This window comes from Strongylocentrotus purpuratus, unplaced genomic scaffold (genome assembly GCF_000002235.5).
Source record: "Strongylocentrotus purpuratus isolate Spur 01 unplaced genomic scaffold, Spur_5.0 spur5_scaffold_17, whole genome shotgun sequence".
NCBI lineage: Eukaryota > Metazoa > Echinodermata > Echinoidea > Camarodonta > Strongylocentrotidae > Strongylocentrotus > Strongylocentrotus purpuratus.
This window is the reverse complement of record NW_022145602.1, coordinates 14,127,160-14,140,680: the sequence shown is the minus strand read 5'-3', so window position 1 is coordinate 14,140,680 and position 13,521 is coordinate 14,127,160. Positions and strand designations below refer to the sequence as shown.

Genomic DNA, 13,521 nt, shown 5'->3' with positions numbered 1-13,521 from the left:
GAAGATCCCTGACTGTATTCTTTCCTCCTAAATAGTTATAATCTGTTCTGGTACTTCTTTACCAATACATGTATGAGGTATAACTTGTTTATTATATTTACAATGTATTTCTCTAAAGGATTTTTTTGTCAAGACTATTTCATGTATATTTCCAGGGAATAATTTTCCTGGTATCGCATCGCAATTTGCTACGCATTTTTGCATGACTGCTATACAAAATATCTTTTGTGTAGCAGTTTTCTTCCATAGAAATGTACAGAATTTCATTTGAAATATTTATCCATCGGCTGAAATTGCTAATCAAAAAATTTGAGGAAAATTATTCCCTGATTTCTAATGTAACATATTTATATCAAAAGCAGATGAACTGTACAAAATACGCCTCAAACTTCCTGAAAAGCGTTTCTAAAGTGTTAAATGAAGGCATGGAGATTAGTATTATAATAAGGCAAGATTAGTGTCCTGTAAAATGTTCCGTAATAGATCTGTATATTAAACAATTTTCCCATTTACATGTACATGTGAGTACATCTGTTTGTTGTTGTTGTTTTTCTGTGTTTTATTTACACAAATGAGAGAAAACTGCCCACTTGACAATAACTGTTGAGAAGTCAACATTAAAGTTCATCAGCTGTAGTTTAGGTGTTTCAGAAAGCTCTGTGGGTACAGTATGTCTTCATCAGCTCGAGATTGCCAAATAGGCTGCTATTTCTGATTTGGAAAATAATCCAGAAGTTACAAATCACATCTTCATCAGCTAGAGACTCGACCTCGAAACTTGAAACTCAAGCCCAGGAAATTAGCTCAAGATATTTTGCCCAGCGTTTGCGCTAGTGCGAGTCTTTGGGCTGGTCAAGACGCACCGGACAAATAGCGGGATATTCTGCCAAATAGCTGGATATTTTGCAAACTAGCCCAAGATATCTTGGGATGATTGTCTCGACCAAATATCCCGTTAATTGCAACTTCAGGCTGATAAAGATGCAAATTAACTGGATAATTGAAAGAGCAGGATATTTGGCAATCTTGATCTGATGTTCAAGCAGGCCTAATGTAACATGTTTGGGTGCTGAAACTAAAATCAATCGAGCAGTTGTCACTAAGATGTGCTTAATACATGTTGTCTGATACGGGTATCATAAATCAACAAGCATTCTTCATCCTCAATTTAATGGTATAAGGATAAAAGAACACTATCAATGGAAATATTTACGGTCCCATGCATTTAATCAACTAAGTCTTCCATGTTATACCTGGAATGAAGTAAAAGCTTTGTGTACTATTTAGATACACTCCAGTGAACTGTGCATGCAATAGCCTACATTTTGTGTATTTCCATTGAGTATGCTACTATCAGGTACAAAAAGACTCCTTGTTGTGTGCAGTCTTGAGCGCTTTTGGGTATTTTTGTCATTACACAAGTAAAAATGTCCCTGCAGGAATTTTGTTTTCATTTTGTAAAAAAACAATCACTTATACTTGTCATAAGTATGCATCTATTAATACTTTCCCCTTCTTTCTATTTTTACCAAAGCTCTCTTTAAAAAATCATGAGGTCTCTGAGCATAATTTTCATTGCTTCCGTGTATTTCTGTTCAATTTAACTGTGCTTTTATAGAGATTGTATCTTGTATCAATTGAAGAGTTGACTCAGCAGAATTATTTTGTTTTCTTCTGGAATAAAAACACAACTTGTAGTTTGTTCACTATCAACCCCCCCCCCCCCCACCAACAAAAATATGTACATGTACATGTACATGTGTATATATAATTATGAGAAAAAAGTTATGAAATGCTTTAAAAACATGGAACTTGCATCTTCTGTCATGCTAAGAAAGTAGAAGATATCAGTGAGCAAATCACTTGTTTCACATGTGTGTTTTTTTCTTCTTGATATCTCTGATCGAGATGTATGCATTTAATACACTGTACATGTACATGTACAAATGTACATGAGTATCATGGCCATGTACATGTATGGATGCGTATGCTACAATGCACACATACTGTCCAATATATTAGCACTATTCGTCAATCTCACTATGTGTGTCCTGTATGGATGCTACAATGCACATAGCAACATTTTTCAATCTCAATACATGTATGTGTGTCTTGTATGGATGCACACATATTGTCAAATATATTAGCAACATTTGTCAATCTCAATACATGTATGTGTGTCCAGTGTCCTGTATGGATGCTTACAACTCAAACATACTGTCCAAAAAATTTATTAGCAACATTTGTCAATCTCAATATGTGTGTCCTGTATGGATGCACACATATTGTCAAATATAAAAGCAACATTTGTCAATCTCAATACATGTATGTGTGTGATAGCAGATGGATAGTAGTCGGAAACTCGAACGGACATCACTGTAGCAGGTAATTACACGCTGCATGCACACTCCTACATACGTCATAGTATGAAAGCATATTAACACTCACAGCAAGATGCAGTATCAGGCTACATAATTATGTACAATGCATGCATACTACAGTGAATAGGGTGGATCACGTGTCATATGTAGCTTGTCGAGGCCCAATGAAAGTATACAGTACATGTATAACTGATTTCATACCCTCACCAAGTTTTGTATTTTAAACAAATATACATGTATGTGAAAAATTGATATATTTGGTATGGGGTCATGAATTTGGTTTAAATGAACATATTGAAAGTATATATGCGATTTTACAATCGTTGAAATTGAGTCTAAAGTAATGAAATTGTAAGTAATACTATTGTTTGTTGTGTAGCTCCATCTCAAGACTGATATTACTTTAGCTTTAAAACAATGTTTCTTGACTACAATCGAAACGATTTGCTATTCCCATTTGAAAATTTTATCAGAACTGCATATTCTGAGATTTTCATGGTTGCAGCTACCATGGAATGGCCTTAGGTGCTATTTGAAATATTTGAAATTTACTGGGAGAAATGTAAACTAAAACAAGAAAAGAAAATTAGAAAAAATTTACCACAAATATCTTGGGAAGATGTTAAAAAAGGAGAAGTTACACATACATGTACTGTAGCTGCCAAATCTCAATCGCTAATACAGCTCACATAGAGAAATAGAGAAGAAAAGAAAAACAGGACAACAGCTTCAAACTGTGAATAGTTTGGTGAGCGTTTGTCAATGTATTTCTCATTTTGTTCTTGCTTGTTTGTTTGTTTGTTTGTTTGTTGCTTTTCTCTTTTAGGGTAGTAGCATACATGTACATGTACAATACTGTCAAGACTTTGGCCTAGGAGTTTAGGTACTACAATTTGCACAGGTGCATGTACAGTGTAGTTACTCTTAATTGGAAGGGATAAAAAATTAATATGCATCAAACATCCACAACTGACACCTTTTACAAGAAATCTAAAGTAAAGTAAAGAGTAATTCAAGAAAGAAGTACATGTAGCGGTACATGTATCAACACTAAAAATGTTTTTGCTAGAAAAATCCCAACACATGCTTTTACAAGGATAATATGAGTACAATATTTTTAAATTTCGGGAATGGGGTATCCAATATTTGTTACTTGCATATTATTATCAGAACTTGAAATGAAACACAAACAACACTTTGAAATACAAACAACACATATACATGTACTGTATGTACAGTATTAGTGAAACATGGAATAAAATTAATTACAAGTATACCAGAGTAACACACCACTACATGAAATCTACAAAATAAATGAAAGCTTGATCACTAAACTGCCATTAACTTTCAAAGAACAAAATCAGAAAGAAAAATAATCCAAACAGACAGGTACAGTAATACAGAAAATATGGTTTTAGAAAACCATGTACTGTACATGTCTGTATGTTAATGTTAGTACAAATGAAAAAAAATACACGTATTTGATAGAAATCAGAGTGAAATTTTGTATAAAATGCAGCAAACCAAGTTACATTGACTGTTATCATACAAAAATGACAACAGCAAAAAATCAATTAAAATTGTCAAGATTGACAATACTGCACTTCTTTTGAGATAGAGTTAGAACAGAATATTGCTTCTTTGTGAATAAACTGGAAACCAAAGAAATAATGCAATGTTTTAATAGATGAAGTTGACAAAAATGTCATTATGATATGGTTTGACAAGTAAATACTGAGAGTACAGAAGGGAACCAAATATTCACTCTTTGATTGGCATAATTGTCCGGCCCAGTTAAAATTAATTGAAAAAAAGTATGTGTAAGTAAAAAAGTAAAGTGAAAAAATCAGGGCCAATAATCAAATACTGCTGTTTAATTGAATTTTCTTTGAACAGGAAATTAAGTTGAAGAAAATGTCAAAAATATTAATAGGAATTAATAAAAAATATATTTTACTTTAGATTCCAGAGGTTGGGATTCTGAGTAATATTTTTTTCTCTGAAATATCTTATTTTATCTTTTTCAAAATAACTGGTATTCTGAGACCACTTTTTACCTCAGACTTCACCTTTCATTTTATCACGCGTGTTCATTACAGTTTAATATACGCATGATATGCGCAGCTTCAAAGCCAACCTTATTTTATGTAAAAGACAAAAATAACATTAAAAATAGGGTAGGGGTATTTTATCTCTCGGATAAACAGTAAATGCAGCATTTTTGGACAAGTACCTGTATGCTGCTAGTCGAGTGATCAAAATTAACACAAAATACTGACTATTTATTGACTATATTTCTAATGGTATGTATATGTACATCCATGGCAACATGATTTGGGCTATGCAAAAAATGAAATATCCCTAAATAAAGCGAGCGACATGATGACAATAGAAATCAGAAAAAAAAGCAAACTTACCTTCTCTTTATAACTGTTGCCCAGCATCTGGACGCTCTTCAGGTCGACGGCCCCCTTTAGACCTTTCTTGCCTTCCTTCTTTTTCCTCTTCTTACAGCAACATTTTTTACAGATACAGAAGCAGCAACAGAGGAGTATAAGGCCTGCCACAATGGCAATGGCTACCACAGCCCATGTTGGAACTAGAGAGGGACAAAACAAGATTTTTTTTAAAAATATATAAAATCACCATTTAATCTGCAATATAAATTTCTCTGAACGGGCCGAACCTGAATAATAAGCCCATGTTGGAACTAGAGAGGGACAAAACAAGATTTTTAAAAAACAAAATCACCATTTAATCTGCAATATAAATTTCTCTGAACGTGCTGAACCTGAATAATAAGCCCATGTTGGAACTAGAGAGGGACAAAACAAGATTAAAAAAAACAAAATCACCATTTAATCTGCAATATTGTATGTCTCTGAACAGGCCGAACCTGAATAATAATAAGGTGCATAGATACATGTACATTTGTAATTTGTTTTTCCAATAACATGTTAAGACTCGTTCAGATACATTGTACATGTATGATGATGCAAAAATTGCAACCTTTTTATTCACCTAAAGGTACAACCGGTATGTCCCATTTGCAGGCCAAAAAAATGAAAAGTTTAAATTCAAACAGCATTTGAAAGATAATACTAATTTAGAACTTACCTAAAAAAAGGGGGGCTTTAAAATGTCTTTAAGTGGGAAAATAACGACTATTACAGTAGTTGTTGAATCTACTTAAAGTGACTCGGTAACATTGTTGAAGGTCCCATATACATGTACATGTACATGTACAGTATGTGTGCAGTGCCTGTGATCTCCATCAAGACAAAGTCAATTTCTTTTCATTTTGATCATTCCAAAACTTCACAAGACACATCAATTCTTATGTATACATAACATGTACATGTATACGTAATCAGCCTTTCCCCAATAGCTTCCAACCTGTTTCTATCACATTGTTCTTGCATGACTAGAACTCATCTTTGTCTTTAAGCTTTTTGAACTTTCATAAAACAGGAAAGAGGCTGTTCACACCGCAATGAGATAGCGCGGTCTATCGTAGCACCCCCTTTTTTCTAGCGCGCGCTAGACCGCGCTATCTCTCGTGGACCACCCCCAAGAGGTGCTCCAGTGGCACGCCGTTTTGGCTCGCCGTGGCTCGCTGTTGGGCGGACCGAAACGACGTTGTACCTCCCACACCGCAGAGATAGCGCGGTCTAGCGCGCGCTATCTCTGCCGGTGTGAACAGCCTCAATGTTGAGATTTTACCAATGTAACTGTACAGGTATATTTCATGCCAACACGGTTGGGCACCAGAATAGGAGAAACATCGTGTTCACTTACGAGGAATTTTATCCATCACGTCGCTTATCTTGTTCTTCATGTTGGTGCCCGCATTTGCAAAGGCACCTCCAATGCCTCCTCCTCCTCCTCCCCCGCCATCCGCGGCAGCCTCTGTTGGGGCGGGAGGTGCAGCTGCAGACTCATTAGGGACGGCTGCTTGTGAGACCTCTTGGTCGCCCATTCTTTTGTGTGGTGTTTATACTACGGTCTGGATGGATTTGCAAAGCACGGCGACATCAATATCTGCACAAAAGAAATAAAAGTTTCGTAAGAATCTGAATTTTAGAGGCATCATTTAACAATGTTAAATCTGAGATGTACGCCCCCACGTGTTATCAGTGTCTGTGACATGGTGTAATATTGAAGCCCTGAACAAATTGCTATTCAAAATGATCAAGCAGTGCCTCAAAAAAGTAAAAATCTTTGAGTGACCAGTTTTACCATACTCGTTTTCCCCAATAGATTGTAGTGTTATGAAACCGTTAGGAAAACACTAGTGCTGTAACATCACGGATATCTCCAATTCCGTTTAACCGCCAGTAAAAACCGGACGGTTTTCGGTTAAACGAGCTAAAAAAAATAATTTAAAAAAAAGGGAAAACGAAAAAAAATGAAAACGGAATCCGCCATGGGCGGTCGGATACCGGGCGGTCGGATACCGGACGGTTAAACGTTTGACTACAGCACTAGAAAACACAAAACTGTTTCGATTTTCAATCATAAATATCTTGATAATCAGACAGAAGATCGGCTTGTAAAAGTCATGGAGTTCCTGACTGACTTTAAGGTTTATAATTATCATTGCAGGATTTGTTTCAGAATCTGAGACAAAGTTACCCAATCCTTTTAAGGTTGGTAGAAGAATAAAATACATTTGTAAAATGTTGTATGTCATGATTACCCCAACCAATGAAAATTTTCTGCAAAGTATAAAGAAATGTTAGTTTACAAATTATTGTACATGTACTGTGAACTTTCGGGTGCATGAAATTTTTCTGGTTTAACAGTTCTCACTGTATGGCTACATTTATGCAATCCACTAACTGATAAAGAAATGGGTTGCATATTAATACGCACTTGAACAGTTAACAGACGTTTAATGAGAGCGAATCAATTTAATATAATAACCGAGCTCCCCGAAACAGCTGAGCTGATTGTACACCATACTGTCACAATATCCCCTTTTAAAGAGCCTGTCACTTGCACATGAAGCTTCCATTTATAAAACTTGTGTAGGAACAATGGTGCAGTATATTGATGTAAACGCAGTTGATCCCTTTATAGATTATTGATTTTAACAGTATGGCATCATGCTGACATGCTGTACATGTATTATACATGTACATGTACAGCATGTACTGTATGCACTGAATAATCTTTACTTGATGTACAGTATCTCAAGTCAATCAAAACAATTCCAGCACACATTTTTTCTAATACTTCTTGCATTCCAGCATTCTAGCATTCTAATCCTACATGTAGCTTAGTGCCAAGACAATACCTGTACATACATGTACATGTACATATATCTCCAATTAAAGATTCCAATGGAGTTTAAATGCCTGCCAAGGAATCATCAAACTGATCACATAACATGACACAGCTGACTCCTGATAAAAGGCCAGCAATATTGATAAAATGCTCTCCCTGAATCATAGATAGAAACCATCTCCCTACCTGTGCTGATCTTCCAACATTTCAACCAAATAAACACTGCAATGCACCTCTGTAATTGCGTACAGTATGTTCAAATGTTCAATACGAAGCATAAGAATATAGCGCTATACACACAGCTGAAGAAAAGAAAAAGAGTGTATTTCTATCACGAGCCTCCGTCGTAAGTGTGTATTGGGTGTACAAAATGACATCCACCCCTATTATTACAATGCCTTCGTCATAGCAAGCTGTAATCTCGTTTGCTGGACTTCGTACGTGTAGCATCCATAGCACGGCACGTCTTTCACGTTCGTATGTGTACGATCAGTACGGAATCGTATACACTTTCCCTGCGAGCTGTCCCTAGGCGTGGGAATACACTTTACACTTCTATCGCAATGCAAGCTACATGTAGCACACACAGCGGAGAGATATGTGCGGAGCTAGGGCTGTGTATGCATTATGCAGGGAGCAATTTAGCGAAGCCTGCATCATCTCATTAATTAGGCATGCAGGCTCGGAGAGGGAGAGAAGAGTGAAGTGGATGATAATCATGATGCAGTCCAGGGCAGCGCCCATTTTGGCTGCAGGGGGGATGTTGCCTTCATTTCGCTCTCAGTCTGAGGGACTTTCAATGCAGGTTATTTTTAGTGTCTTCACAGTGTATGCCAACCTACATGTCATGTACATGTACAGTTTATGTAGCTGTATGATACATGTACATTAATGTACTGTATTACCAAGGAGTTTACTCCTTCACCTTAGTATGAATGTAATGTACAGTATGTGCACAGGTTCATCTCCAATGTAATGTACATAACAACAAAAGTGACAAAAATGACATAAAAAATGAAAAACAAACAAATTGAAACTACAAAAGTCACAAGAAATTTACAAAGTCACAAGTAAAAAAAAATTAAAAAAATAACGTACCCAGCCATTCACCAATTTTTCTTTGCATCAGATATTTCAATGAAAGCATTCCACAATAAATGCCACAACTTGTACATGTATAATATGTGTACTGCTGATTGATGTGATTGATTGTCATGATTGATTGATTGAGGAATGTTTAAATCGTGTAACCACTCAAAAGTAGTTGAAGTTGTTCCACGTGCAATGGTTGGTTTGCTTACTACATTGTAAGTACTGCTATCCCATCATGTACACATGTACACTGTACTGTAGGTGTATATGGTGATATCTAAAATAAAAAGCAAAAAGGAAAGGAAATGGCATAGTGTTTTTAAGCCTGGTTACTAAAAATGACAATGAAAATCAGATGTGGTGTTCCTCAAGGTTCAGTTTTAGGACCAACATTGTTCAAACTGACATAAATGATCAACCATCTGTATCTGATAATTTCAATTTCAGATTATTCCCTGATGAATTTCAAGCAAATCTAGAGGAAATACATACATGTAGGTGTCAATGAAGTGAATGTAATCATGAAAATACACGAATTCATGATACACTAATGGTGCAAATAGGCTAATACTGCAAACTCGATGAAAACAAAATTCATGTTAATTGGCAGAAGATTTTTTTGTTTTAAAGATTATCTTGAAAACTGGAAACAGGAGGAGAGGAAATGAAGAGGTTGATGAAGCAACCTTTGTACATGTACAGGTACGGTAGGTATAATAACTGATAAACATAAACAAGTTGGCACAGTCATATTTGAAACATTAATTCATGTTTGTTTATTTGTTTCATTAATTTTATTTCTGCCTTCAAAAATATACAAATTCAAATTCAATGTACATGTACATATACATGTCATGTACAATGTACAAGTACATGTAGGCATTCTATTCTGGTTGCAACATTTTGTCCCAAAATATTAGTTTTATTATAAGGCATTCATAGACCTGCAACCACATGAAATCCAGGTTTGGGGAGGGGGGGGGGGGTACAATGTACATGTACATCTTAAATTGTCAATTTTATACCACAATATGGCAGTGCGTGCCATCAAATTTACATGTACTGTAGTTACTGGTGGCCTTGGCGGGATCATACTCGCTCTCTATTTCAAGATGTAAAAATCCTCAATGTTTTTTATATGGTATGCACCACTTACATGTAAACTGTACAATGTATGACCAGAGTAATAATAACTTACCCTACTCTTTGTTACATGTAGATTATTGTGATACATTACAGCCCAAATGTTCAACAAGACAAAAAGAAGTTTGATAGTATACTTTACTTACTTTACTTTAATCCATCGATGTTGGGGACAGAGCCTGTTCATCAATCGATTGAATTCCTTACTTGTTTACTTGTTTACTTGTTTTTGAGGCTTGAAGCATCAGCTTATGAGCCCATTGTGACAATCACAGCATTATTACGTTGATAATAAGGGTTATATTTGCATCAATACATTTACTTCTGTATGTTATGGTTTCGTTTCGAGGTGTGTGTGTGGAGAGTTGAATAGTTCTGCATTCTTCTATTTACTTTCAAGGTCATATACTGAAGGTGATTTCTTCCAAGAGTTATTGAGTTTGTTTTTGAAGGCATTTACAGATGGGGCATTAACTCTTCAGATGGGCAATTCCATGTGTCCACTACTCGATCTATTCGAGAAAAAGACTTTCCTGATGTCGAGATGTGAAGAAAAAAAAATTCTTCTCTAGTTTCAAGGTATGGCCTCGTGTTCTGTTTTCCTTGTATAAATGCAGTAGGTCTGTCTGAGTGGTGTATAGGCCATGGAGGTACTTGTAAACGTCGATCATATCTCCTTTCTTCCTGCGATGGGCAAGAGACGGTAGCTTCAGGTATCTCAGACATGTTTCGTATGGTAGATTCTTCGAACTACACATGTAGGTACCATCTTTGTAGCTCTTCGTTGGACGCTTTCAAGTCTCTTCTGTGCACCTATCCTGTATGGTGACCATGCAGCTTGTCCGTACTCCAAGACAGACCTTACAAGGCCTATGTACAGTACAAGAGTTTGAAAGTGTCCGTGTCCATGTTTGCGAATTTCAAGATGTAAAAATCCTCAAGGTTTATACATGTATGAAGGGGTGACCAAAGTTCGCGGACATTTTAGAACATATTACAAAATGTGATATTCGAACTACGATTTCTCATATTCTACACAAATTTATTGATTTCAATTATAACCAAAGGGACGGCAAAGTTTTTAACTACAGATTAGTTCAACTAGAAAATTTTATCGTCGAAGGATTTCGGAGAAATCGCGATCTAAAAATTTGATGTCCGATCGTTCGTGCGCGCTGCATCTAAAAAAGTCATAAAAACAACGAGACCTAACTTCACGCACGGGGGTTTACAGTTGAAATATCAAAAAGTGTGATCCATCAAAAATAAGGTAATATCATAATTTGCAAGGCAAGATATCATACAATCAGTTAGTACCACTGTTTACTTACAATTTTGAGGAAATCTGCTCTCAAATTGAAGATTTTGAGACCCTTATCGGTAAGTTGATCATTTTTCGGAACGGACGCAAAATATTGCAAAATTTGCCGATCTTTTGTCAATATTTTCACAATTTCGTACCCAATTCCAAAGAAAATTTCACTTCTGGGTAATTTTAAGTTCCTCTTTCCATTGGTGATATCAGATTTTCGTAATCTTACTGATTTTTTGAGATAGCGAACTTACATTAGGTCACGCGCGAACTTTGGTCACACCACCATACATGTACATCTTCAGTTGTAGTACAGAAATGGGCCTACATGTACTGTTGGATCATCTTCTAACAGTGATAGTTGTCTATACTGTCACAATGTTAGCGTGTAAATCAGAAATTATTTTGTTTGGGTTATAAGTCAAGATGGGTTGTCCATACTAAAAATACGCGCACAATACCCCCAAAACACCCACAAAAAAGGAATGTGATATTTGATTCATGATTTTTCATATTCTAGAATCTACACAAACTTATATTTTTTATAAAGTGTTTAACATAGACTAGGGTCTACTCTAGACTACTACCAAATGGACAAAATGAACTCTAGGGTCTAGACCTAGTCTTAGAATCTAGAAGAAAAAAAAAGAACAAAAAAAACACAGGCATGAACACGTACAAACATTGCATTGGCCCATTTGGCAATGTTTTTATAATTAATAGATCCAGTCCTCAAGACTCCTCACCCAAATTAAATACAACAACCTTTTTTTTAAAACACACACACACACAAACACAAAGAAGTTGAACACTTTCATAATTAACAATAATAGGCCCTGTTTTTCTCCTTCATTTTTATTTTTTTCACAGAACATTGAACCAATTTGATGCCAATAATATTGAAGATGGACTTAAAGTTTAACAAGATCTAGTCTAGATCTAGATCTAGTCTACATGTAACAACATGATGGTGGCCTACTACCAACCACCAATCTTAGTTAACCATACTAAATGTAGCTTTAGTTTATACATGGGATGATTGATAATGCTTTACCATTTGCAGTCGGCAGCAAGCTGGCGGCTACATGTAGATCGTGTGCATATGCACTGCGGATGTCGTGGCGTCGCCTTCTGTTGTACACAGCAAAACCTTCCAAAGCAGTGCATTCGGCCTGTATTATTATGGCGTCGAATTTCTAATCACAACGAAGGCATGCAATGCCGTGCGTGGACACTCTCCCTGAAAATCCACAACCGGCAATGCCACTGCAATGTCCAGTTTTCCAGATATTTCAAGCAATTATCCCGGATAAATCGACGGACATTTATTGTAGAATGGCCAGCATTAATCCAATTTCCTTTTGTGACGGTTTAGCTCAAGAATTCCTCATCAATAATTCAAGACATGGAGCTTGAGTAACGTAGGAGGATATCGATTGCCATTCCATAAAAATAGCCTAGATCTATATGTACGTACGCGCGCCTAGCCTACGCGACACATAATTATTTAATTCTGCGGTACGTAAACTGTGTACGGAAAGGACCCGCCGCCCGGGTGCGCTGGCCTAGCCTAGCCTGCGTTCAGCGTAGAACCAGGCCACCTGGATTGGAATTTGTTTGAAAGAATAGGAATAAAATATAAAATAAAGAAAGAGAGAAATAAAGTTACCCCCTCCCCCCTTCAATCTATTTATTGATTTAGGCCTGTATTTCTTTATATTTCTATTTCCGGTATCATTCTATCTCGCCCTTTCATTATGTAGTTTAATCCGCGTAATCTTTTCATTTTTTGTATAAAGTTTTTTAATTTGCATAGACCCTATTAATTTTTTATTTTTTTTGATATTTTTTTTTTAATGTTTTACTTGCTCTCATTTTTCTTTTCTTATTTTTCTCGGGCCTTTTCTCCTCTGCTGTTTTTTTTTCCGTTTTGTTCGTCTTGATTTAATTTGTTATTTTCGCTTTGCTGGCTTTGTTTTGGTTTGGTGTTTGTTTTATTCTGTTCTATTCCGTCTGCTGTTCTGAGTGTGTTTTTCCAGATCGAGCGTCTGAAAATTTAGTTACCCCGTAGATCTAGTCCTAACTTAACATCTTCCCGTGATTTAAGAACCCTACATTTTTCAATATTTATGTTGGCTGGTATAGACAAAATATATAGGCCCTGTATTGATAGCAGAGTCAAGTTTGCCATTTTGGGTAGTTACTCCTCAATCAGAGTTTCTTATTTAACTTTCCTACACATTTGGGGGGGGGGGGGGTAGGCTAATCAGATTTGGTTATGACAGGCAGGGGTGGCGATTTCTT

The 13,521-nt window shown here is 36.1% G+C and overlaps 1 protein-coding gene across 4 annotated transcripts in view; it reads right to left on the bottom strand.

The window, feature by feature from the left end:
* The window catches only part of LOC115917880 (synaptotagmin-1-like), a 41,688-nt gene extending 28,995 nt beyond the window's left edge, over positions 1–12,693 (bottom strand). For 2 of the 4 annotated variants that reach the window (XM_030987763.1, XM_030987762.1), the window contains exons 1-3: positions 12,272–12,693; positions 6,180–6,422; positions 4,799–4,980 (exon numbers count right to left, since the gene is read on the bottom strand). In XM_030987763.1, the coding sequence (XP_030843623.1) occupies positions 4,799–4,980; positions 6,180–6,360 (363 nt within the window). In that variant the 5' untranslated portion in view covers positions 6,361–6,422; positions 12,272–12,693. Of the gene's footprint in view, positions 1–4,798; positions 4,981–6,179; positions 6,423–7,856; positions 8,147–12,271 lie in introns of those variants that run through there. The other 2 variants (XM_030987765.1, XM_030987764.1) reach the window with 2 other exon arrangements.
* Positions 12,694–13,521: the final 828 nt, after the last annotated feature.